The 21223-nt window shown below is 41.7% G+C and overlaps 1 protein-coding gene across 1 annotated transcript in view; it reads right to left on the bottom strand.

Annotated features, from left to right (window-relative positions):
* LOC310682045 (uncharacterized protein) overlaps positions 1-17936 on the bottom strand; it is a gene marked incomplete at its 5' end in the record, with an annotated part of 137880 nt that extends 119944 nt beyond the window's left edge. The window contains 5 exons of the mRNA XM_083450290.1: positions 2158-2241; positions 6106-6192; positions 15819-15995; positions 16316-16382; positions 17850-17936. Coding sequence (XP_083306416.1) covers positions 2158-2241; positions 6106-6192; positions 15819-15995; positions 16316-16382; positions 17850-17936 — 502 coding nt within the window. The remainder of the gene's footprint in view (positions 1-2157; positions 2242-6105; positions 6193-15818; positions 15996-16315; positions 16383-17849) is intronic.
* Positions 17937-21223: the final 3287 nt, after the last annotated feature.

Raw genomic sequence — 21223 nt, 5'->3', positions numbered from 1 at the left:
ACAGTGGTGCAGCAAAAAGAATGGTAACGCCTTGCCGCGTTGACTCATTAGTATCATGTCTGGCACAGTCATTTGACTCAAACCTCCAAGCAACCAGCAAAGACTCTTAAGAAAAGGGCACATAAACATGTGGAGTGGAACAATGAAGTTTCAGCATGCCTTTCAGCGATGGATGAGCGAATCTGTCAATTTCAGTTTCTCTCTGTTTCTCTTTTTTCCCAATCTTAAATTTGACTCTCCGCATTCCACATCAACATACACATTTTTGTATACAATTTCCCCTAACAGAATTCATTTCTGTATGTTATTTTCACCCAGTGCTTTTTTTCAGGGGGGGACGGACGCAGGGGTATACATACCCATAAACATTTTGTGAATCTAAGTTTGGCCTCATTGAGGGGCAATATTTCAATATGAGTAGGATACTGAGAGTACCTCTAAACATTTTGTTAGAAAAAAGCACTGTTTTCACCAATAGATAACTTTATATGCACACTTTACCCTGGTATTTCTTTGTACATATTACTTGGTTCACCTTTAAATGCAGGCTGATGCAGAATTTTTGTCTGCAAGGTCATTAAAGTCCTGTGCTTGGACCAAAACAATAGGCAAAAATTGAAGTCCTTTTGGGCAATAGCAAAAGTAGAAATGAAACAAAATAGTCTTGTTTCATCCCAGCATTAATATATATTGATTCTTCTCACTGTTACAAGCATATGCTTGCATTTTGCAGGACGCTTGGATTACAACACTACATACCCTTCTGCAAATCATACCATGACTTTTGTTCTGATACTTACAGAAGTTTTAAGTCACAAATAATCAAGAGGATTCTTTTGCTCATTTTCCCATATTAGGATCACTAAAAGATGACAGCAACCAGTTTGTTCACATCTCGCTTCATCTGGGTTACATGAAGAGAAATCCATGTTTTTAGATTTGTCTACTCCCCCCCCCCCCACTTTGTGGGAAAATGTCACATCTAAGTTTTTTGCCTTCCATATGTTCAGACACAGAACTGACTCCAATATCTACATCTTATATACATTTTAACTTTTGCCCAGTTAACATTGTTCAGCGATTTCTGAGTACCAAAGCTACGCTGAAACCCTACCACCAAAGGATATGTAGATGTTTAATCTGATATATTTTGAATTCCAAGTGTTCTGATTTCTCGTGAATAAACCAGTTTTGTCTGCTGCACTAATTTTCCTCCAAATGTATACACTCTGTAACTGCCTATGCACTTAAGACTGTTGTCCTGTAGCCCCTTACCTGGGAGTAATTTCCACTGAACTCAGTGAAATTTACTTTTGATTACACATGTATAGGCTTGTACTTTGAACATTATTTTGTGCTATACACGACTGGTAAATGGATATATTGGTAATATAGGACAGATGCCTAGAGGGCAGAAATAAAATATTAAATATTCCGTATTAAGTGATAATTTTGAGTGGTGGCAGATAATTTTATGATTTTTTAAAACAGGGAATTGTCTGAGAGTGCAAAATTAAGAGGCTGGCAAAAAAGCAAAACACACAAAAAATTGCTTGACCTTTGGCTTTAAGGCAGTATTACATTGTCTTAGTTTTCAGTATGGTTTAGGGGACTAATGCATTTGTTGGATAGCTTGTAAATATGGATTCATGTGCCTGCTTGCAATTATTTTGTGACCTATCTATCATTAATGATTTCTATGTAGAAATCATGAAAATTCACCTAGTCATAGGGCTTGGTCTCACACACATATGTTCATTTCTTGTTGACTACAACAGCAAGGCATTATTTGCTGTTGAAGTTGGACCATTACAGACCAAATTTTTGGAGCATCTCAAGCACACAGTTCTTTTTGGCAGGGACCATTCACACTTCACCTCTCAGGTATCAAATGCAGAGTAGTTGGACAGAGCAAAGATGGGGAGCCTGTGGCCCTCCAGATCTTTTTGTACTTTAGTTCCCTTCAGCTCCAGCCACCATGGCAGGACTAATGGGAGTTAAAGGTCTGCAACATCTATAGGACCATAACTTCTTCCTACATCAGCAAGAGAAACCAAATGATGGTCGGGAAGTTGTGAACCAACTCTTAGTCCTTTATTATACATGAATGAGCCAAAAAGCAAACACAGTTCAAATATGTGAATGAAAGACGTTTACCATGTGACACCAGAATTCTATTCTCTTCATCTAGAAGAGTCATCAGTTTGTCATAGAGGAGTTTTTCATCCAACTTCACAGGCACTAAAACAAGAGAAGTAATGGAAGTCAGATAAGTCTGGATAATTTCAAAAACTCTTTAAGTGCGTATATAACATGGCACGTAATAAGCATTTAGAGTGCAAGCTTATGCGTGGTTTCTGAGATTTAAGTCTCACTGTGTTCACTGGAGCTTGTTCCCTTGTTGTAAGTGTAGCTAGAGTTACACCTTTAACAACTCTCCTGGACACCAGCAACTTCCACATGGCTGGGAAGGGCAACAACAATATTGGAAGTGAGACAGAATGGCCAGCTCTCAATAACAGTCTATTGCTGGGAGATGGAGTAGGGCAGGAATCAGTAATCCCTTAAGAAGCAGAGCATTTAAAGTCACAGAAAACCTTTTTTCTCTCAGACCAGCCTGGACTACTGCAATGCACTCTATGTGGGGCTACTTTTGAAGTTGACTCAGAAACTACAGCTAATCCAGAATGCGGCAACTAAACTGGTGACTTGGAGTGGCCGCTGGGACCATATAACACCAGTCCTAGAGAATCTACACTGGGTCCCAGTACAATTCAAGTTTTGGTGCTGACCTTTAAAGCCCTAAACAACCTGTATACCTGAAGGAGCATCTCCACCCCCATTGTTCAGCCTGGACACTGAAATCCAGCTCTGAGGGCCTTCTCGCGGTTCCCTTACTGCAAGAAGAAGTTACAGGGAACCAACTAGAGGGCCTTCTTGGTAGTGGTGCCCTCCCTGTGGAATGCCCTCCCATCAGATGTCAAGGAGATTAAAAGCTACACAACCTTTAGAAGACATCTGAAGGCAGCCTTGTATCAGGAAGTTTTTAATGTTTAATCTTTTATTATGTTTTTATATGTGTTGGAAGCCATCCAGAGTGGCTTAGGCAACCCAGCCAGATGGGTATAAATAATAAAATTCTTATTATTGTCATCATCATGGTCATTAGACCAAGCTCCTGCACAGCTGGGAGTAAGGTGGAGGTGACAGGGTCAGGTTTACTAGTTGATCAGACCCAGAAGCAAGCCAGATGTGGGAGTTTTCTAAATGTTAGGTATAAGGTAAGGGTAGCCAATGTGGTGCTCTCCCAATGTTGCTGGGCAACCATCATCTTCGATGATTGGCCGTGCCAGCAGGGTTTAATGCCATCCAGTGGAACAACATCCGGACAGCTCCAGATTGGCTTCCCCTGATATGAGGGGCTTCTTCATCTGGTCACCTTGCCGTTTCCTTTCTTGGGCAGAACTGGGTGGAGATGAATAGGCTAACCTCTCCACTTCTGAGAGTAAGATCTGCTATAGACTTGACTCCCTGGGGGATTCCCATTTGGCTTTTTGATTGCTACATCCCAGAAGCAGTGCAATATATAAATGGGTTATGAGCAAAGGATACATTTTAAAAAGAAACACCAAGGTTAAAAAGGCTAAACTACCCCTTGCATATCTTTTCACATGTTTAAACTTCCACAGGGAGGGAGGAGAGAGGAGGAGAGGGAGAAGAGAAGCCGGGGTGATGGAAGGAGGAAACATGTATCATAAATTGGGCTTTTCAAAAATAAAACTGTGTCTTCTGGACACGTCTTATGCAAAGCTCTCTTTTCCAATCTGTGGCCTCATGCTGATCAAAGTAATTATGTCTGGAATAAAGAAAAGCTCAGTCTTGTGCTGTGGTTCTGTAGATCTTAACCAACCTGGGGCTGCCTGCCGTGGCTGACATACCCTTAGTAAATTGGACTTTCACATGGCTTTCAAGTGACAGTTGTGCCAGAGACATGGTAAGAGAAATTCAAAAAGACAGCCATTTAGATATGGCTCCCCGAGACACAGGGAGACCTAATATATTAAGTCAAACAAAAGGAACAAATTGGACGGACTTTTCTAAGGGCTTTTGTCTGTTCCACATAACAACCCAAGGGAATGTTTAATATTCATCTTACGTTGTTCAGTCTCCCATTCCAACAGGCTGCGGACACCGAGTTGATAATATTTGAATGGGTCTTTGATAACATTCCTGCAAGATTTAGGGTGTTTATTGTATTAAGTCTCTGTGTATTTGCACATTTTATGGCAAGATAGACTGGCAGACCTTTGAACCATATGGCTTGCTTCACTGCGAGGGAAGATCATGGCTTTCAAAGATCCATCTGTCACATTCAGATATCAAGGGCACATACAGTGGTGGCCTTGAGTTATACCACAACAAGGGATATTCCCGCCCTTGGCAAGTTCTGAACATCTTTAGGGTGGCATTTCTTGCTCTCTGCTAAGCTGGTAGAGATATGGTTCAGCTGGATTTAAATTGATAATTGAATTGTGTCTTGGAATAGCAAGGAAAGATCATGTGGAACCTGTTCACAAGAACAAATTAGCCTAAGCCTCTATGTATGTTAACTTGAAAACACTGGCCATTTTGTTCCTTCTGTTTCACATCACCCTTTATTATATGCCCAAGGAATGGAAATACTGTGTGCTTGTCTGTCTGCATATAAGTTAACAGGCACATCCTTGACTGATGGATTTGAAGACTGGCAACGGGGAAGTCTATTGTATAAGGGCAGCAACTGGTAGAAATCAAGAAGTAGTACCTCTATAACAAGGTTGGGCCTCCAACAAGACAGTCAATGATGGAAGTCCATATGTTTCACACCCACTTTTTGCATTATCCATCTTAATTGTGTGTCGTTTGGTTGACCGTAGAAGTGAGTTATTGAGTTTGGAATGGGAAGAGATTTTCTTTCAGTTTCCTCATATAGGTAGCAATTCAATCTAGTGGTACAATCCAACCCTAGATCCTCCAGAATGAGCAAGTTAGGATGTGGCAGATCTCTGGCTCAACCAGCAGTTTCCAATGTCATCTAGGCTACACCAGTATAAGCCCTCAACCCCAGCTCAGCGTAACTACCTTATCCCAGCTGAGCTGGGGAAAGCCAGCTGAGCCAGGAATGGCAGAACACACACTGGGAAATGGGCATTCTTGGAGAGTGATTGGTCAGTGATTGGCCGGGGCAGGACATATGCTGGATCCTAACTCCATTCCGCTGAGTCATGTGACCTGGCAACCTAGCTGAAATTACACTGGCAAAAGGGTGATAAAGGCTTGTTTTCCCTCTGGCAGTTTGTCTGGCAGGTTTAGGTCATTTCCGCCGACAGTATCCCTGCTACTGAATGAAGTTTGGATTTGGCGTATTTTATGCCAGTTTAATTTAAGATGATGTACATTGTGCTTGTTTTCAAGGTGTCTTTCACGTACTTCCCCTGTGTGATCATATTTGTCTCTCATTCACACTGTTGTCTTTTTTTAAAGGGCAACATTTTTATTTTAATGTATCTAACCAAACCTGGATTACAAAAGGAAATTTCCAAAAGAGAAAAATTAAGACACTTATTCTATATAACATCCCCCATCATGAGATTGAAAATCTAGGAAAATACTTGATTGTTGTCTTTTCTCAACAAAATCCTGATTGTGAACCCACACAGTCAAAATAATTTAGTTCTGCAGTAGCGTTATTCAAAGCCAGGCCTGCAGAAATTATACAATTTGCTATGCTAGTCTTGACCGGGTATTTTAAACATTTTTTAATTAATTCATATGCTTAGGTGGGTGTTTTCCCACTCTATACCTGCACTCATGAAACTCAGTTTTAAACACAACCTGTAAGTAAAATGCCAGGCCACACTGAGTTGCTTGTATCTGCCCGCTAACACACTGTCCTTCATCAAAGACTACCAAGGCTTTCCATCACATTTAGAGCGGCTAATACTTATAATTTAAATTGTAAGCTGGATATTTAAATGGAACCGAATTTGTGATCTTTGTCACCTCATTTCCATGAATGGGAAAGAATATTCTGACACAAAAATTACATACTTAATTCCACCTCACCTTCTTTGCTGACCTCCATCCCACACTGCCTTGGGTTTATTTCCTCATCCATCAGAGGGTCAAAGTAATTTCTGCCGCATTCATTTCCTGTGGAAAGTACATGAAGTAAGGGTCAGTGATTATTAGAAGCACATGAACCAAAATGTTAATTTTGAAATTTGACACCGGCACACAAGAGGGACATTTCTGCTACTACTTTATAAGATTTCTTAAAAAACAAGTCTTCTAAGCTGACTGGTTTCATAATTATCATCTAGGGAAAGGTCAGAAAAGGTAATTTTGGAAACAAGTTCAGTTTATGTTACTTTTCCTCAGAACCTAATGAGAAAATTCTCAAATGTAGATGATAGGTTGATAAAAAGAAAGAAAGAAACAAGCAAGCTACCTAAAACCTAATCCTAAACCAAAATTATTCTTGAGATGGGCTCTGAAAGTGACTGTTAAGGAGATTGTGTTTCACAGGTGACCCCCTTCAATTTTAACAGTTTTAAGTTTCACCACTGAGCTTTCAACATCTGGTGCATCTTTAATGCTATTGCCAGCCATGGAAGTGTTTAATTACAGAGGAGATGCTGCAAACGCTGCCTCATTAATCTGAACAGCAATTGTATTAACTTGGGCTCAGCATCCACAGAATGATTTTGATGAAATAAAAGTACTCATTTAGCAGTTTCAATTTCCATAGCTAGCCATACAAAGTGCTGCAGGAGCTAATGAAATTGATAAAAGGAAATACAGCTGCTGGCACACAATATTATCTTTATGGGCTTCCATACTCTAGTCCTGCAAGAGGGCTCCTTGTGCCCAGAGGGGTTTTTAGCGGCGCAAGTGGAGAGCTGCACCTGATCCAGTCACGGAGAGGGGCCACCACTGGTACACAGGGATACTGGCCATTAAGAAGGGATTGTGACAGGTCATATTTGTACTTAACTCCTAGCAGCTTTCAGTGCTGACATCCGTGCAGGAACCTCCATTTGTGTAGAACAGGGATGGGCAAATCCGGTGTCGGTTGCCCTCCATTTCTAATTTTTCCAATCTTAAATTCAGTTCTCCACATTTCCACATCAGTTTGCAATCTTTAAATAAGTAAATAAATTCTCATGGAAGAGTTTAGTGTCCGTATTTCCTTATGTGCACATTGTTTGTAAAGCAAATTTGCCTAATAAATATTTATGCAAAGCATAAAATACCGCATTTTTGTGTGTTGTTGTCACGAATACATGCATTGCTTTGCAGAAAACACCCCCAAAATACACTACACTGCAATTATACTTTTAAGGGGGTGGGGGATTCCAAGAATCAAACATGTGACAGGGATAACATATCCAAGGCATACTGCAGCAATCCACAGTATATTTGTTTTAGATCTTTTTTTAAAAAAAAGTAATCCAGGCAGCAGCTCCTTTTCAGAGACTAAATGAAACTCTGATATGAAACTAGGTTTAATTTAGAATTCTGGACCAGCACACTTTGACTGTCAGGCTCTGTTCTTTCCATGCAGTAAGTACAAGACCTGAAAATTTGCTTTACCTTGAGGTCTCAATAAAGAAAAAATAAATGAGTTTCATTTTTGTTACTTTATCTGTCAACAACTACTAGGCTGGTATGAATCTTGGCAGTATGTAATCAAAGTCTTATGTACCGCAATAACAGAGCTAGTCTACCTTATTCAGTGTAATTGTTTTCCTCTAGCACAAAGCACTGTGAGAACATGCTCTTTTTCAGAGGTTGGCAGAATAATTCACTTGGGTGTTAAAAGAGAAAATGGTGAATGCATATCTATGGATGAGTTCTCCATCCCTATACATGGACTTGCAAATGCTGCATAAGAAACAGGCCTAGGATCCATCCTCAGCCAATCATGTTGAACTATAGTATGCTTTTCAACCTATAGTGGTTTTTTTAAAAAGGTAACAATCTGAATTAAAATGAAATATAGGCAATAGCATTGGGTTTCTTTGTTCAGCACCAAGAACCATGTGAGCACCATTCTTTTGCACTTCTTCTTCCTTATCCAGCACCACATGTTCATCTGGAAAACTGCTCCTGAGCACATCTCACCAGATCCATGTGCAGGATGTCTATTTATACATTCAAGGGCTTCTAAATCATTTCACTGGTTGTACTGGGGTGCAATGGGCAGCAGAATCCATATTCAACATCAGTTATGTGCTTTCTCACAAGATATTAGATGCAATGCAAAATTAGACAAAACCTCGTGTCTTGCCTCACTGAAACTCAAAGGAAGTCTTCATCACTCTTCTTGCATTATTCTACTGAGTCATGGGCTCAGTGACAGAACATCCGCTTGGCATACAGAGGGTCGCAAGTTCAATCCCCAACATCTCAAAGAAGGGTTGAGAGAGACTCCCTGTCTCTCCCTCCCTGAAGAGCCACTGTCAGTCGGTGTAGACAATTCTGAGGTAGATGAACCAATGGGTCTCACTCAGAGTAAGGCATCTTCCTATGTCAGTTTCTGGTTATTCTGGTAGCTAGCCAGACATAGATTTGATTAATATATTGAGAATTATTATATGATCATTGGAGTGTCTTAGCTACTGTTGACATAATATATATTTTTAAAACATCTGTTGCATTTCATTTGTAGTGTTTGTTTTATTGTAAGTCACCATGAGACTTTTGGTATAAGAGGATAAATGAAATAAAGTAAAGCAGAATACATTTTAGCATGCATTACCCAGCGTTTAGAAGAAGAAAGAGAGTTTGGATTTGATATCCCGCCTTTCACTCCCCTTCAGGAGTCTCAAAGCGGTTAACATTCTCCTTTCCCTTCCTTCCCCACAACAAACACTCTGTGAGGTGAGTGGGGCTGAGAGACTTCAGAGAAGTGTGACTAGCCCAAGGTCACCCAGCTGCTGCATGTGGAGGAGCGGAGATGCGAACCCGGTTCCCCAGATTACGAGACTACCGCTCTTAACCACTACACCACACTGGCTCTTTATTGATTTAGTTTATGTTTGGGATAGTTATATCAACACCAGCAACACTGTGTTCAGGGGGAACAGAAGGGTGTTGACTTGGGAAGTAACCATTTAACTAGGACGTTCCTACGAGCAGTGCTTGCTTATATCAATTGAAACTTGGAGCCTTGATAATGGAGAAAGCCATTTTTGGTGACACTCATACCTCACAGGTATGACTTAGGTATATGACTTAGGATTGTGTTTCAGGCAGGGACTGAGAAGACTCCTGGGCACCACACATTTTAGGGAAGCTTTAAACTGTTTGTCAGATGGTTTTATTAGAGCAGTTGCTCAGCACCAGAACCTCTTTTTCTCCTCCAACATGTGGAGGGGGGAAAAACCCTCTGAGTATGTGCAAAGCACCTTTGCCTTCTTGCTGAGTAACCATAAGATAAATTTGGGTTGAGAGAGGACAGCTTTCAGACCAGACCTAGAAACACCTACATTAAAAAAGCAAACAAACAACTATTGATTATATGTTGATTGCCAAAGGTCTACTTTCTTTGAGGAAATGCTATGGAACCCAAGAAATGGCTCAGCAAATGAAGCCATTTTGATTTGTTGTTTGTTTCCTTAAATTTTTTAAATACACTAACATCTCTATTAAGCAAGCACCAAAAGCATTTTGCTAATTATGTGAATTCATGAATAGATTGGGAACTAATTACTCACTTGCTTTTGGAAATATGCGAAAGCATATAACATGCAAATGAAGAGGTCCTCTGAGAAATTTGTGTTCTGCTTCTTTACACAACACATACAATCAGGCAGTTAAGCTAAATGCTAATACAGCATTAACATTACACAGAAGCAGCTTTAGGAACACTTGCAAACATTTTCTTTGATTTAGACCTGAGCTATTTGGTGCTTCCTGTACTTCTCGTTGGCTTGGAAGAAAGAAAACCAGAGCCTTGACCTAAAATGTGCTAAAAAAACCCAAGCAGTTTTGTTCTGGGTTCTGTTAAAAACCCTTTGTGATTGAGAAGAAACTTAAAAGTTTTATAATGGTCTTCTGAGGTGATTTATTAGGGAAAATTATATAAACTGCTTCTTCTTGGATATGGTATCTCCTCTTACATGATGGCTGAATACATGAAACAGGGCTAGTTTTCTCTGGTGTTACTCTTGACAAGGTCTAAGGATCAATGAGCTAAGCTTTTCAGTTTGCATGGAGCAAGCTGTTGAGAAAGACTGTGAAAACTTCTTAAGACAATTTCCATGAAAGGCAGGAGTTGCTTTCATCAATAATATTTCCAAGACGGCTTTCCATCTTACAGGACAATCCAGCAAGCCCTAATTCAATAGGGCTTACTCCAGGTAAGTGGGGTTAGGATTGATGCCTTACTGTAGTTAGTCCAATCAGCTCACACACTGATCTGGCAAAGATCCTCCTTCCATAGTAGAGTAAAGTAAAGGACCCCTGACCATTAAGTCCAGTCGTGACCGACTCTGGGGTTCCGGCGCTCATCTCGCTTTATTGGCCGAGGGAGCTGGCGTACAGCTTCCGGGTCATGTGGCCAGCATGACAAAGCTGCTTCTGGCGAACCAGAGCAGCGCACGGAAACACCGTTTACCTTCCTGCCAGAGTGGTACCTATTTATCTACTTGCACTTTGACGTGCTTTCGAACTGCTAGGTTGGCAGGAACAGGGACTGAGCAACGGGAGCTCACCCCGTCACGGGGATTCGAACCACCGACCTTCTGATCGGCAAGTCCTAGGCTGTGTGGTTTAACCCACAGTGCCACCCGCGTCCCCCATGCACCTGCATGGAAATTCCTCAAGTTTTAAGCATATAAGATTTAAGTTCTGATTTGTGGAAGAAGAAGAAAAGAAGAAGAAGAAGAAGAAGAAGAAGAAGAAGAAGAAGAAGAATCTCAATAAAACCATTCCATTGTGTTGGGAGAAGCATAACAATAACCACATTCCAATCCAGATACCAATTGATCCAATTTATTTATTTGCTTATTTATTGTATTTACATCCCACCTTTCTCCCCAAGGAGCTCAAGGTGATGTATATGGTTCCGGCCCTCCTTATTTAATCCCCACAACATCCCTGCAAGGTAGGTTAGGCTGAGAGACAGTGACTGACCCAAAGTCACCTGGTGACCTTCATGGCCAAGTAGAGATTTGAACTCTGGTCTCCCAGCCCAACGCTATAAGCACCACACCACATTGGCTCCGCTTGCCCACTAGGCATGCCTGTCCCATTAGACATCCATGCATGGCCATAACACTTGAGAGGGCTTATGCACCCAACATCCAGTGTTTGTAGGTGTGCAAAGGCTAATTGACTTCCCTCATATAACCTGGGAATAGAGCAGTGAATTTGTGCAAGGAGGGAAATCACTTTGTTGAATGCACCTAATGCCTCATAATTCCTCTGCTTGGAAGGCTTGTGTATCAGGCAGAAGAAGGCTTTGCACCTCACTTTTTACCTGGCCTGCTGGTTTTCCAGAGGCAGGCACATTCTGGTGTGTTGTGTACTGAGCTGAATAGGATACAAAAGGCAGCAGTCTGGTTGGTCCTAGAACAATAGGATCCAAAATGCAGCAGTCTGATTGGTCCTAGAACAATAGGATTCAGAACGCAGCAGTATTATTGGTCTAGAACAACGCAGCAGTGTGATTGATCCGCAGGAGCCACCCAATCCAGCTCCAGATAGAAGTGAATCCACAACCTGATTGGCCTACAGGAGAATTCCGGAATTAGCCAATCACGTGCGGCCCATTGTGTAAATAATGTATATAAAGCAGATATTTTGGGGGGAACATTCATTCCTCACTACTATGAGCTGAATAAAGAGCATGAAATCCACACACAACTCCGAGTATATTTCATGGTGTGAGGCAGCTTTTAGACAGGTTATTCCCCAGATGCAACTGGGAGTGGTACTGTCTCAGTGCTATGTGCCTATCTCCACATTTAGCTCTGCTTTAAAACTGTCACTGCTGACAGGTCCCGGATAATGTTCATGAGCATTAAGCAGATTCAATTCCCGTCTGTCTAGGATGGTTTGAACGTTCCTTCCCTATCCCTGCTTCTCCCCTCCCTTTCCTCTCCTTGGAAAACTGACTGCATCTGCTCCTGTTTGCACATGTGATGCTGCACGCACAGTGTCGTTTTGTTGGCAATTCTTTTTTACTGCAGGCAGCAGAGGGCATTGTGCCAGTGTGAGACCTGCTGGCTTTCCTGGGGAAATGCTGTGTGTTGAATGGCTCAGAAAACACTTGCTGGTGTGAACTGAGCCTGTTAATAAGCACCATTCAATAATGCGGTTTTGATTCAGCCGTTTTAACTACTGGAATTTCAATCCATAAGGAACCAGACAGAACCTGAGACATGCTTAAGGGCAAGGAATCCCTGTAACCAGTGCTATTTTTCTAGAAAAAGTGGTGCCGGAACTCACCATGAACACCTCCATTGTTCTCTTATACAGTGGTGCCTCGGGTTAAGTACTTAATACGTTCCGGAGGTCTGTACTTAACCTGAAACTGTTCTTAACCTGAAGCACCACTTTAGCTAATGGGGCCTCCTGCTGCTGCTGTGCTGCCGGAGCACGATTTCTGTTCTCATCCTGAAGCAAAGTTCTTAACCTGAAGCATTATTTCTGAGTTAGCGGAGTCTGTAACCTGAAGCGTCTGTAACCCGAGGCACCACTGTAATGGCAATGGTGCCCACCTGATAGGTGCCGGAACTGTGGGGAGAGGCCTGACTGTAACACAGTATCATATTGATGGGGGTGTCTGGATCTCATACCTTCCAACATTTCTCCAATGAAAATAGGAACGTCCCATTCCATAATAATAATTTTACTATTTATACCCCACACATCTTACTGGGTTGCCCCAGCCACTCTGGGCGGCTTCCAACATATATAAAAACATTTTTTAAAAACCTTCCCTACACAGGATTGCCTTCAGACAGTTCAGAGGTCGGATAACTCCATACCCTCCAACATTTCTCCAATGAAAATAGGGATGTCCTAAGGAAAAGTGGGACATTCCGGGATCAAATCAGAAACTGGGGTGGCTTCTCTCACTCAGCAGAGAAGATGATAGAGGTGAAATGGCTAAGACTACAACTGAACATAGGCTTCCCCAGGAATTGTTGCTGGCATCTGTCTGTCTTGAGAGACAATGGATTGCACCTCCAGGGCTTAAGACAAACTGCTGCATTAGCGGCACCAAAGTGACCTGCCTGGGCCCCGAGCCTGGGCAGTGTGTGTGGAGGTCCTGGGCTGCCCAGACAATGAGATCCTCCCCCCTCTCATCCTCCCTGATGTGGTTCAAAGGAAAGCAGAGCAATATATTTGGTGCCAGCAATGCACTTGGTGCCCTCCACCACTCTCACTCAATCACTGCTCCCCCCGGAAGCAAAATTGCATTGGGTTCACTTGTCTAGCACCTTCATTTTCTAGTGCTCTACTTCCCCATGGGAATTTTTCTAGTTTTAAAAATGCATCATTTCAAAACAAATTAATTCTTAGAATGCAAGTCAAATCAGGAACCCTGCGGCAGGCGGGGTGGAATATAGTACCTGTATAAAGTCAGTAATAAATGTTGGAAATGTAAAGAAAAAGAAGGAACATTTTACCATATGTGGTGGGAATGTAAAAAGGTGAAAAACCTCTGGGAGATGATATATAATGAGATAAGAAAATGTTGAAATATACATTTGTAAAGAACCAGAAGCATTTTTACTAGGCATTGTAGGGAGTGATATAAATAGCAAGGAATGTAAGCTCTTTTTATATGCAATAACAGCAGCAAGAATATTATTGGCCCAAAAATGGAAGCAAGAAGAGTTACCGACGGTTGAAGAATGGAGGATGAAATTAATGGACTATGCAGAACTAGATAAACTAACAATTTCTAGTGCTCTGCTTCTCTGTGGGAATTTTTCTAGTTTTAAAAATACATCATTTCGAAACAAATTAATTCTTAGAATGCAAGTCAAATCAGGAAACGTGCGGGAGGTGGGGTGGAATATAGTACTTGTCAATTCAATGCTATTATGCAACTTTTTCCAGGTGGTTCTCCCTATGAAATGGACATATTAATTCACAAATCTCATCGGGCATGCTGAAATTCAGAGCATGGCTGGAAGCAGAGATGGGGGAAACTCGTGGCCCTCTGGGTCTGGTTGGACTCCCATCAGCTTTGACAGATGGCCTGCTGACTAGGGATGATGGGAAATGAAGTCCAGCAACACCTGGGCGGCCACAGGTTTCCCACCCTTGGCCTAAGGGCAGGTGATCCAGCCACTGTGCTGCCGCTAAGTGGGTCTGGGTTTGATCAGTACCAGGATGGAGACCACCTGTGAACCCTATGCAAGCTGTTCCTTAACAGAAGAAGGTAAGACTAAAGAAATGAACACGCAAACAATATGGCAATAACAGTAGGGTTGCCTTATTTCAAAAAGTAAAATTCCTGACACCCGCAAAGTTGTTGAGGTTTTTTTTTAGGAAAAAACACAAAATGCTGAGCTTTGGGGGGAGAAACCTACCCCCAAAATAGTGATTTTAAGCTTTTTGAGCTGTTTCTGCTGCTTTTTCCTTGCATTGCCATACATCTGGGTTTTCCCTGACATATTGCCGTTCCAGCAAAATTCCCCCATGACTCCATTTTTACACCCAGGAACCAGGACATGTCAGGAATTTTCCTGACGTATGGCAAGCCAAAATTACAGAGGTAGGACAATGCTAAGCATGAAACTTGGAAACTTAAATGCAAGGGCCTCATACTAAAGGAGAAGTCACTGTGGTCACAACAACAAAAGATTGTTGGCTTTCTTGGATTATAACACTGTGGTTATGATTTAATAGATAAGAGTGCAGCAGAAGGGGAGAAGCAAAAAACTCCATGGAAAATGCAGTGGGAAGTTGATAAAAATAAGAGAAACGATGAAACGGTGTTTTGATTGTATATGTTAAAAATATTGAAATTTAGTAAACTATACAGTGGTACCTCTACCTTCGGATGTGATCCCACCCTGAAAAGTCCATAAGTAGAGTGCCACTAGTGCACATGTGCAAAGCATGATAGAGTGGTTCTGCGCATAGTGCGCAGATTGCTTCTGCATGCACGCGCACGGCAAACCCGGAAGTAAACCCTTCCGGCTTTGCCGTGTTCGTAACCTGAAAAGCCACAACATGAAGCAAACATAACACGAGGTATGACTGTAATTGAAAAAAAGATGGTTGGCTTTCTATTACTATAGTAGATGACTGGTGATAAGCTTTTGTAGACACACAGGTAAAAAGAACAGAATAAATTAAGGGGGAAATATTGGTTGACAGTCAGCATTCAGGTGATAGCTGGGAAAGGATTATACGTGGTTGTTGCCTAGTGAAAAAGCCTTCCCTCTAATCTTGGAGCCAGCATTCTTGAATTCAGTGCTGTCTTAGTTTTAAGGCAACATAAATATTAAGGCAAGACAGAAGAGGGCACTTTTCAATGAAGCTTATTCTGGCACTGATCACCATGCATTTCCCTAATAATTATGAACAGGATGTGAATATAAAAGGAGGAGAGGGAAGAAAGATCTTCAAACGTGTATATGTCAGATGTTTTCAGCAATCATTTTGCCCTCCCAGTTTGAGCATCCCAGGTTTCTATTGGAACGCATCAGGATGGAATGTCTCGTACACACCATGGAAGGCACAGGTTAGATCAAGAGCATAACCACTGTCACTCAACCTGATGGTGATCAAGAGTGAAAGCTCACCTCTTGGTTCAGCTTGGGCTTGCAGCCTGAGTTTTTCTTGGTGAGCTGCAAGGGTGCTACCCGGCTTGTCACGTCTAATAACTTCCTCCTCTGAAGCCTGATATGCTGAAAGATCTGTGCTGCTGATGTGAAAAGCTGGATTTGCAATGCCTTCTGCTGCAACTCTCCCGTCTTTTCCTATTGGGAAGCAAAGGGGGGGGGGAGAAGCAGCAAGGTCAGAGGAGCGCCCGAAACAGTGACAAGCAGAAAATTCCTTCTAATAATTCCTTTTACTGAAAGACTTGAGAGTTATCAGCATCAAACGGCACCAAAACAGAATTAGGTTAAAATTAACTCTTTATATAAAAAGGAGAGGGGGGGGGAGAATAAATGATTAAAATAATTACAAATTGCACCCTGACAAGCAAGAGCAAAATTTTGCCCACAGCCATTTGTCTGTAATTAGTTAATTAATCCTTACACAAATTATGAGCAATAACTCATCAAGCAAGGCTCACCCATCAGAAATTCAGCCGACTTGGATTTCTTCTGCTTAGTTTGTTTCAGAGCCTTCTGCTGGAACTTCTGGAGGGAAATTGTTAAATGAATAAATTAGCTTAAGAACGAAGATTACCCTTTATGATCCACAACTAACACAGTATTTTAAATATGGGATGGCATTGAAATGTCATTTAATTTACATCTCCGCTAAGGGGTCAAACACTAATTGAACAACAGAGTGGAAGAATTAAATAAAAACAGGAGAAGGAAAGTTAAGACAAATGCCAAATGAAGGTCACATTAAAATACTTCCTTTTGTATTATTTTGTATTATAATTAAGACAAAGACTCTTCATCAAAGGAAAATTTGACCTTGGATTCACTATTCGGTGAACTGAACTGGGTATGGGGGGGGGAAACAGCATCAAGTGCTGTTTATAATGGTAAATGCATTTTTATTTCTTCAGATTCCTGTTGCCAGTGCCAAAGATGGTTATCACTTGCGTCCTCACAGTGTTTGTAAAAATTAGCAAAAGAAAAAGCAACCAACATGCTGGTTTTTTGGTCACTTTACCCCAAACAATGAAAAACCAGAGGACAAGACTTATCTAGAGGACCAGATTTATTGCAAATGCTCAAACTGTACTTAGAAGCAGCTCCAATGGCATATAAAACAGTGTGCAGATGAGACTGGGCAAGCCTCCCTCTGCTCGTGGCTGACTTCTGCACAGTGTATCCAATAATGCCATTTCTCTTTCTCAACCACCAGCCCTGCTGCTCTCCACTATCAAAAGTGAGCCCAGCTGGAAGGAAAGTGTCTTAGAGAGAAGCTGTGAGGATGGATGAGTTTGTTTGGCTTTCATCATTTATAGTCACCCATCTGTCTAGGGACTATTCAATACATACATGCAATCCCAAGGGCAGAGGGCGCAGGAACATTCACCTCTGTATCATTTTTGCTCTCAAGAGTGTACCTCCACCTCTGCTTAATATATGACTGGGGGAAATCTGAGTTTAAGCAAACGGGCCTGCTGTCATCACTAGTACTTGGAGCCCAAAAGCTAGCTTCGTCTTAAATCATGCATTAAATACACACACTTAAATTGTTTCAGGACAAAGTTTCAAAAGCTGGGGCAAACTTATGCGTGCAAAACTTTCTAAATAATAAGTATGTGAGTACCAAAAGTGGGCTACCCTGAAGAATAGTCCTGAACCAAAGAATTCACTTGAGAACTTTCAGACAGCCACCATGTCTCAACCTGAAAATATAGGGATGATGTTACTGGCCTACCTTATAGAGTTCTTGCACAGATTGCTAGGGTAATGTATGTGATTCAGTTTGAACATTCTGAAGGGCTTTATAGGTGTTCAGAATGGCAGTAGCAGGTCAACACTCAGAGCAAAAATCGTCATCAATTCTATAGAGCGCTGGAAGTGTTTTGGACACACGTTCACTGCATTTTAAGGCATTTGTGTAGTGAGCAGAGAATGTGCGTTCCAACTAGTGGTGAGCTGAAAGCAGGAGTGAGGTGTCTCGAATCTCTTGCTCACCCAGTCCTCTTCTATGCCATCTTCATCTCCCCAAGGTGAGAGCTGAGAGATTCTGTCAGACATAGGAGTCATCTCAAACTTCTCCATCAGCTGGAAAATATGTTGGCCACAGTACAAGCCCCATCATCCCCATTTCGAATCATTTCGATGGTGGAATGAGCCTTTCAAAACTGCACTGATTCTCTGTTTCTTAGACTTCTTGAGCAATACTGAGTACAAAGCTGCTAGTACCTTATAAGGAAAGAAGGAAGGTGCAAAGAGATTCCACGGGTCCTCCTTATCTTGATTCACTGAGCTGCATGGATAATTTACTAGCTTAAAGGTGGCAATCATAGATGGTAGCAAGTTGGAAATTTCATATTTATCCAACAAACTAAAGGCCAGCATCAGGGGTGGGCAGCTTCAAGCACCTGCCAAAACCCATGTCTCAACAGAGAGTCCACTGTCAGCCCAATGAGCTCTCTGGCCTTCTTCCTGCTCCTTGCTGATGTTGCTTGCTTCCCTGCTAGATGGGAGCAAGGAGATGGAGGGGCGATGGCATGGACTGGTTGGACGCAGCGGGATGGTGGGAGGCTACAGCTGGGGAACACCCAAGGGAAGAAGGCTCAGAGCCCAGGGATTGGTGGTGGGATGACCATGAGTGGTCAGAGGCAGAAGAGAGAGAAGACTGAGAAGGAAGTGTTGGAAGCTAAGCGATAACAGGGTTTGGTGAGCAGGAAGATTCCGTGGCAGAGAAGTCCAGAATCAGAAGCGGAAGCGGAAGCGGGGGGGGGGCAAAAAGCAAAGATGTGTCAAGCAAATGAAGAAGCCAGGGCATCTCCCCCTCCTGCTGCGACAAGCTCCCCTTCCTACTGGTCTCCCAGAACCAGAAGCGGTATGAAGAAGGAGGAACATAGACAAGTGCACCGGTCCAGTCTCAGATTGCTTAGGAAGTACCTGGGGGAGGAGACTTGGGCTGCTGTGAGAAGAGAGGAACATTTAGTCTCCACAACTGGCTCATAGAAGCAAGATCAACCGAGAAGAGTTGCTATGCCCATTAGGTCTGAGCAGCCCTTGTTTCTTCTAATAAAGAGTTAACTTCACTTACTCATGTGATTTATTGTTGACATGCTCCTGACTCCTGCCCCTGTCAGGCAGCAGCTAAGAGTTCCCTGCCCTCATTTTCTGGGCAGCTTGGGACAAGAGGAAGAGAGAAAACAAATGGGCAGCATCAACAGCAGTAAAGTAGAGGGTGGCACATTCAGGAAAGACGATCCATGGCGGTTTTCTTACCCAAGAGCTGCCAACAGACCCTTCCCCTCCATCTCCCCACCAATGATCTATTTTATGTAGACAGGCTTTGCAAACTGTCCACTCCACAGACACATTACAAATTTCATAGAATAGAATCATAGAATCATAGAGTTGGAAGAGACCACAAGGGTCATCGAGTCCAACCCCCTGCCAAGCAGGAAACACCATCAGAGCACTCCTGAGTTCACTCCAGAATAAATTGTATGATGTTTGTAACTAAATAGAAAAGTTTAACTCACAAACTGCTAGGGCTATTATACTTTTCAGTGCAGTGCTTATTTTTCAATGTCAGATTGTGACAAAACGACATCCTATGCATCCTCAAAATTGCCGGCATGAATGGAACAATTAAAATATTTATTATCATTTATCATTTTCTGTCTTTCTCTCTGAATGGTAGAGAGAGAAAGCATAAAATGATGTATGTCAGAGTCACAAATAATACTCTGTCAAAATAATTAAACTATAATCCAAGTGATAGTAAATTATAGTAGAGGCAGGTTAAGACATACATTTTCTTTAATGAACACTAAATAAGTATTCAATAAAGCAAATAAGAGACAGAGAAAAATAGTTGGCTTCTCTGATTATTTTAGTCATTCCAAAAAAAAAGAAAGAAAAAGAAAGATTAATATTTCCAAATGCTTTGGGGGTGTCATTAACCTTGTGGCATTTAATGTCTTAAATCAGCTTCAGTTGCCAAATTTTGTTTACATGGCTTTAAATCCCTGCTTTAAAAAAATAAAAGTTCAGGATACTGCTAATTTTTATACAAATAGACTCTGTTTCATTGCATTTCACAGTTATGATCTGTCATAAAGAACCTATTCAAATACAATTAACTAATACTGATACTTGACTTGCATTCTTAATGCCTTACATATCACACTGAACATTAGCCTAGATTTACAGCATGAGACTTTTAAATATCTTTGGCATTTGAGCTTCCTCAAAGGCTGAGACATTCTCCAGAGGTGAAGCAACCAGGAAGAGACAAATTCAGTGCCATGTAGGAGACACATAAATAAGGTATCTGGGTTGTTGTTGTTTTAAAAGGAATTAATAGCTGCTGGTGGGACAATGGAATAGGCCTCAGGCACTGGAGGAGCAGGATTAACAGGGGCTGGTGCTGATTGTGACTGGTAGGGAAGAAGGCTGGAAGACCAACAGTAGATGGCGCTACAACAAATGAAAGGCAGAGCCAACTAGCTTAGCTCCATTTGCTGGCAGCCAGTGCCATCCTTTAAACTGGATATAAGTAAGAAGGGAGGCAGGTGGGGGCTGCCGGGGGCAGAATGAGCTTGGTGGGGCACTAGATCATGGGGGGAATAGGCAAAAGTTTTAGCCCCCAGACTGTAATATAAAAAGCTGGTGGGAATTAATTTGGGATATAAACATTGAAGAGGATAAATGGAACAATGTATGGACAAAAGCACCATATAAATCTCAGCAACTACTAGGAATTGTTTACTAAAAATTGTGCACAGAGTGGTATTTAGCACCAAGGTACTTATCTTATAGAAAACCCAATAGCTCTCTGTTATGTTGGAGAGGATGCCAAATTATAGGCACATACCAACATATGTGGTGGGAATGTCTTCAAGTTGAACAATTTTGGAAGGAAGCTTTTAAAGAGGTATCTCAGATTACAGCTCGGACAATCCCCAAAACTCTGGGGTTAGCCTTAATTTATATACTTCAGACATGGACCAATTAAGAAGTAAGGAATTAATAACATATTCATCAACAGCAGCTAGAAAGGTAATGGCCAGAGCTTGGAAAAACCTTGTGGTTAATGAATATGGATCACTGGTATAATATATTCTGGTAAACGGCCATAAGGGGAAAGCTGTCGCAAAAATTGAAGATGGCAAGGGAAAGGGGGGGGGAGAATTTTTTTACACTGTATGGTATGTTTTTATTAAATATACAAATGTAACAACACATGGATGAGGAATACAACAAATATTGCAATGTGGTGTAGAAAAGCAGGCGCTACTCATTGGCTCTCTCTTATTACTCTGTTTTCCAAGTTGATTTATTGAAGAATTCATTTTACTGGTTTACTGTAACCACCTCAT

This window comes from Podarcis tiliguerta (genome assembly GCF_965153285.1).
Source record: "Podarcis tiliguerta genome assembly, chromosome: 7".
NCBI lineage: Eukaryota > Metazoa > Chordata > Lepidosauria > Squamata > Lacertidae > Podarcis > Podarcis tiliguerta.
Note: the sequence above shows the minus strand (reverse complement) of the source record. Positions and strands in the feature narration are given on the sequence as shown.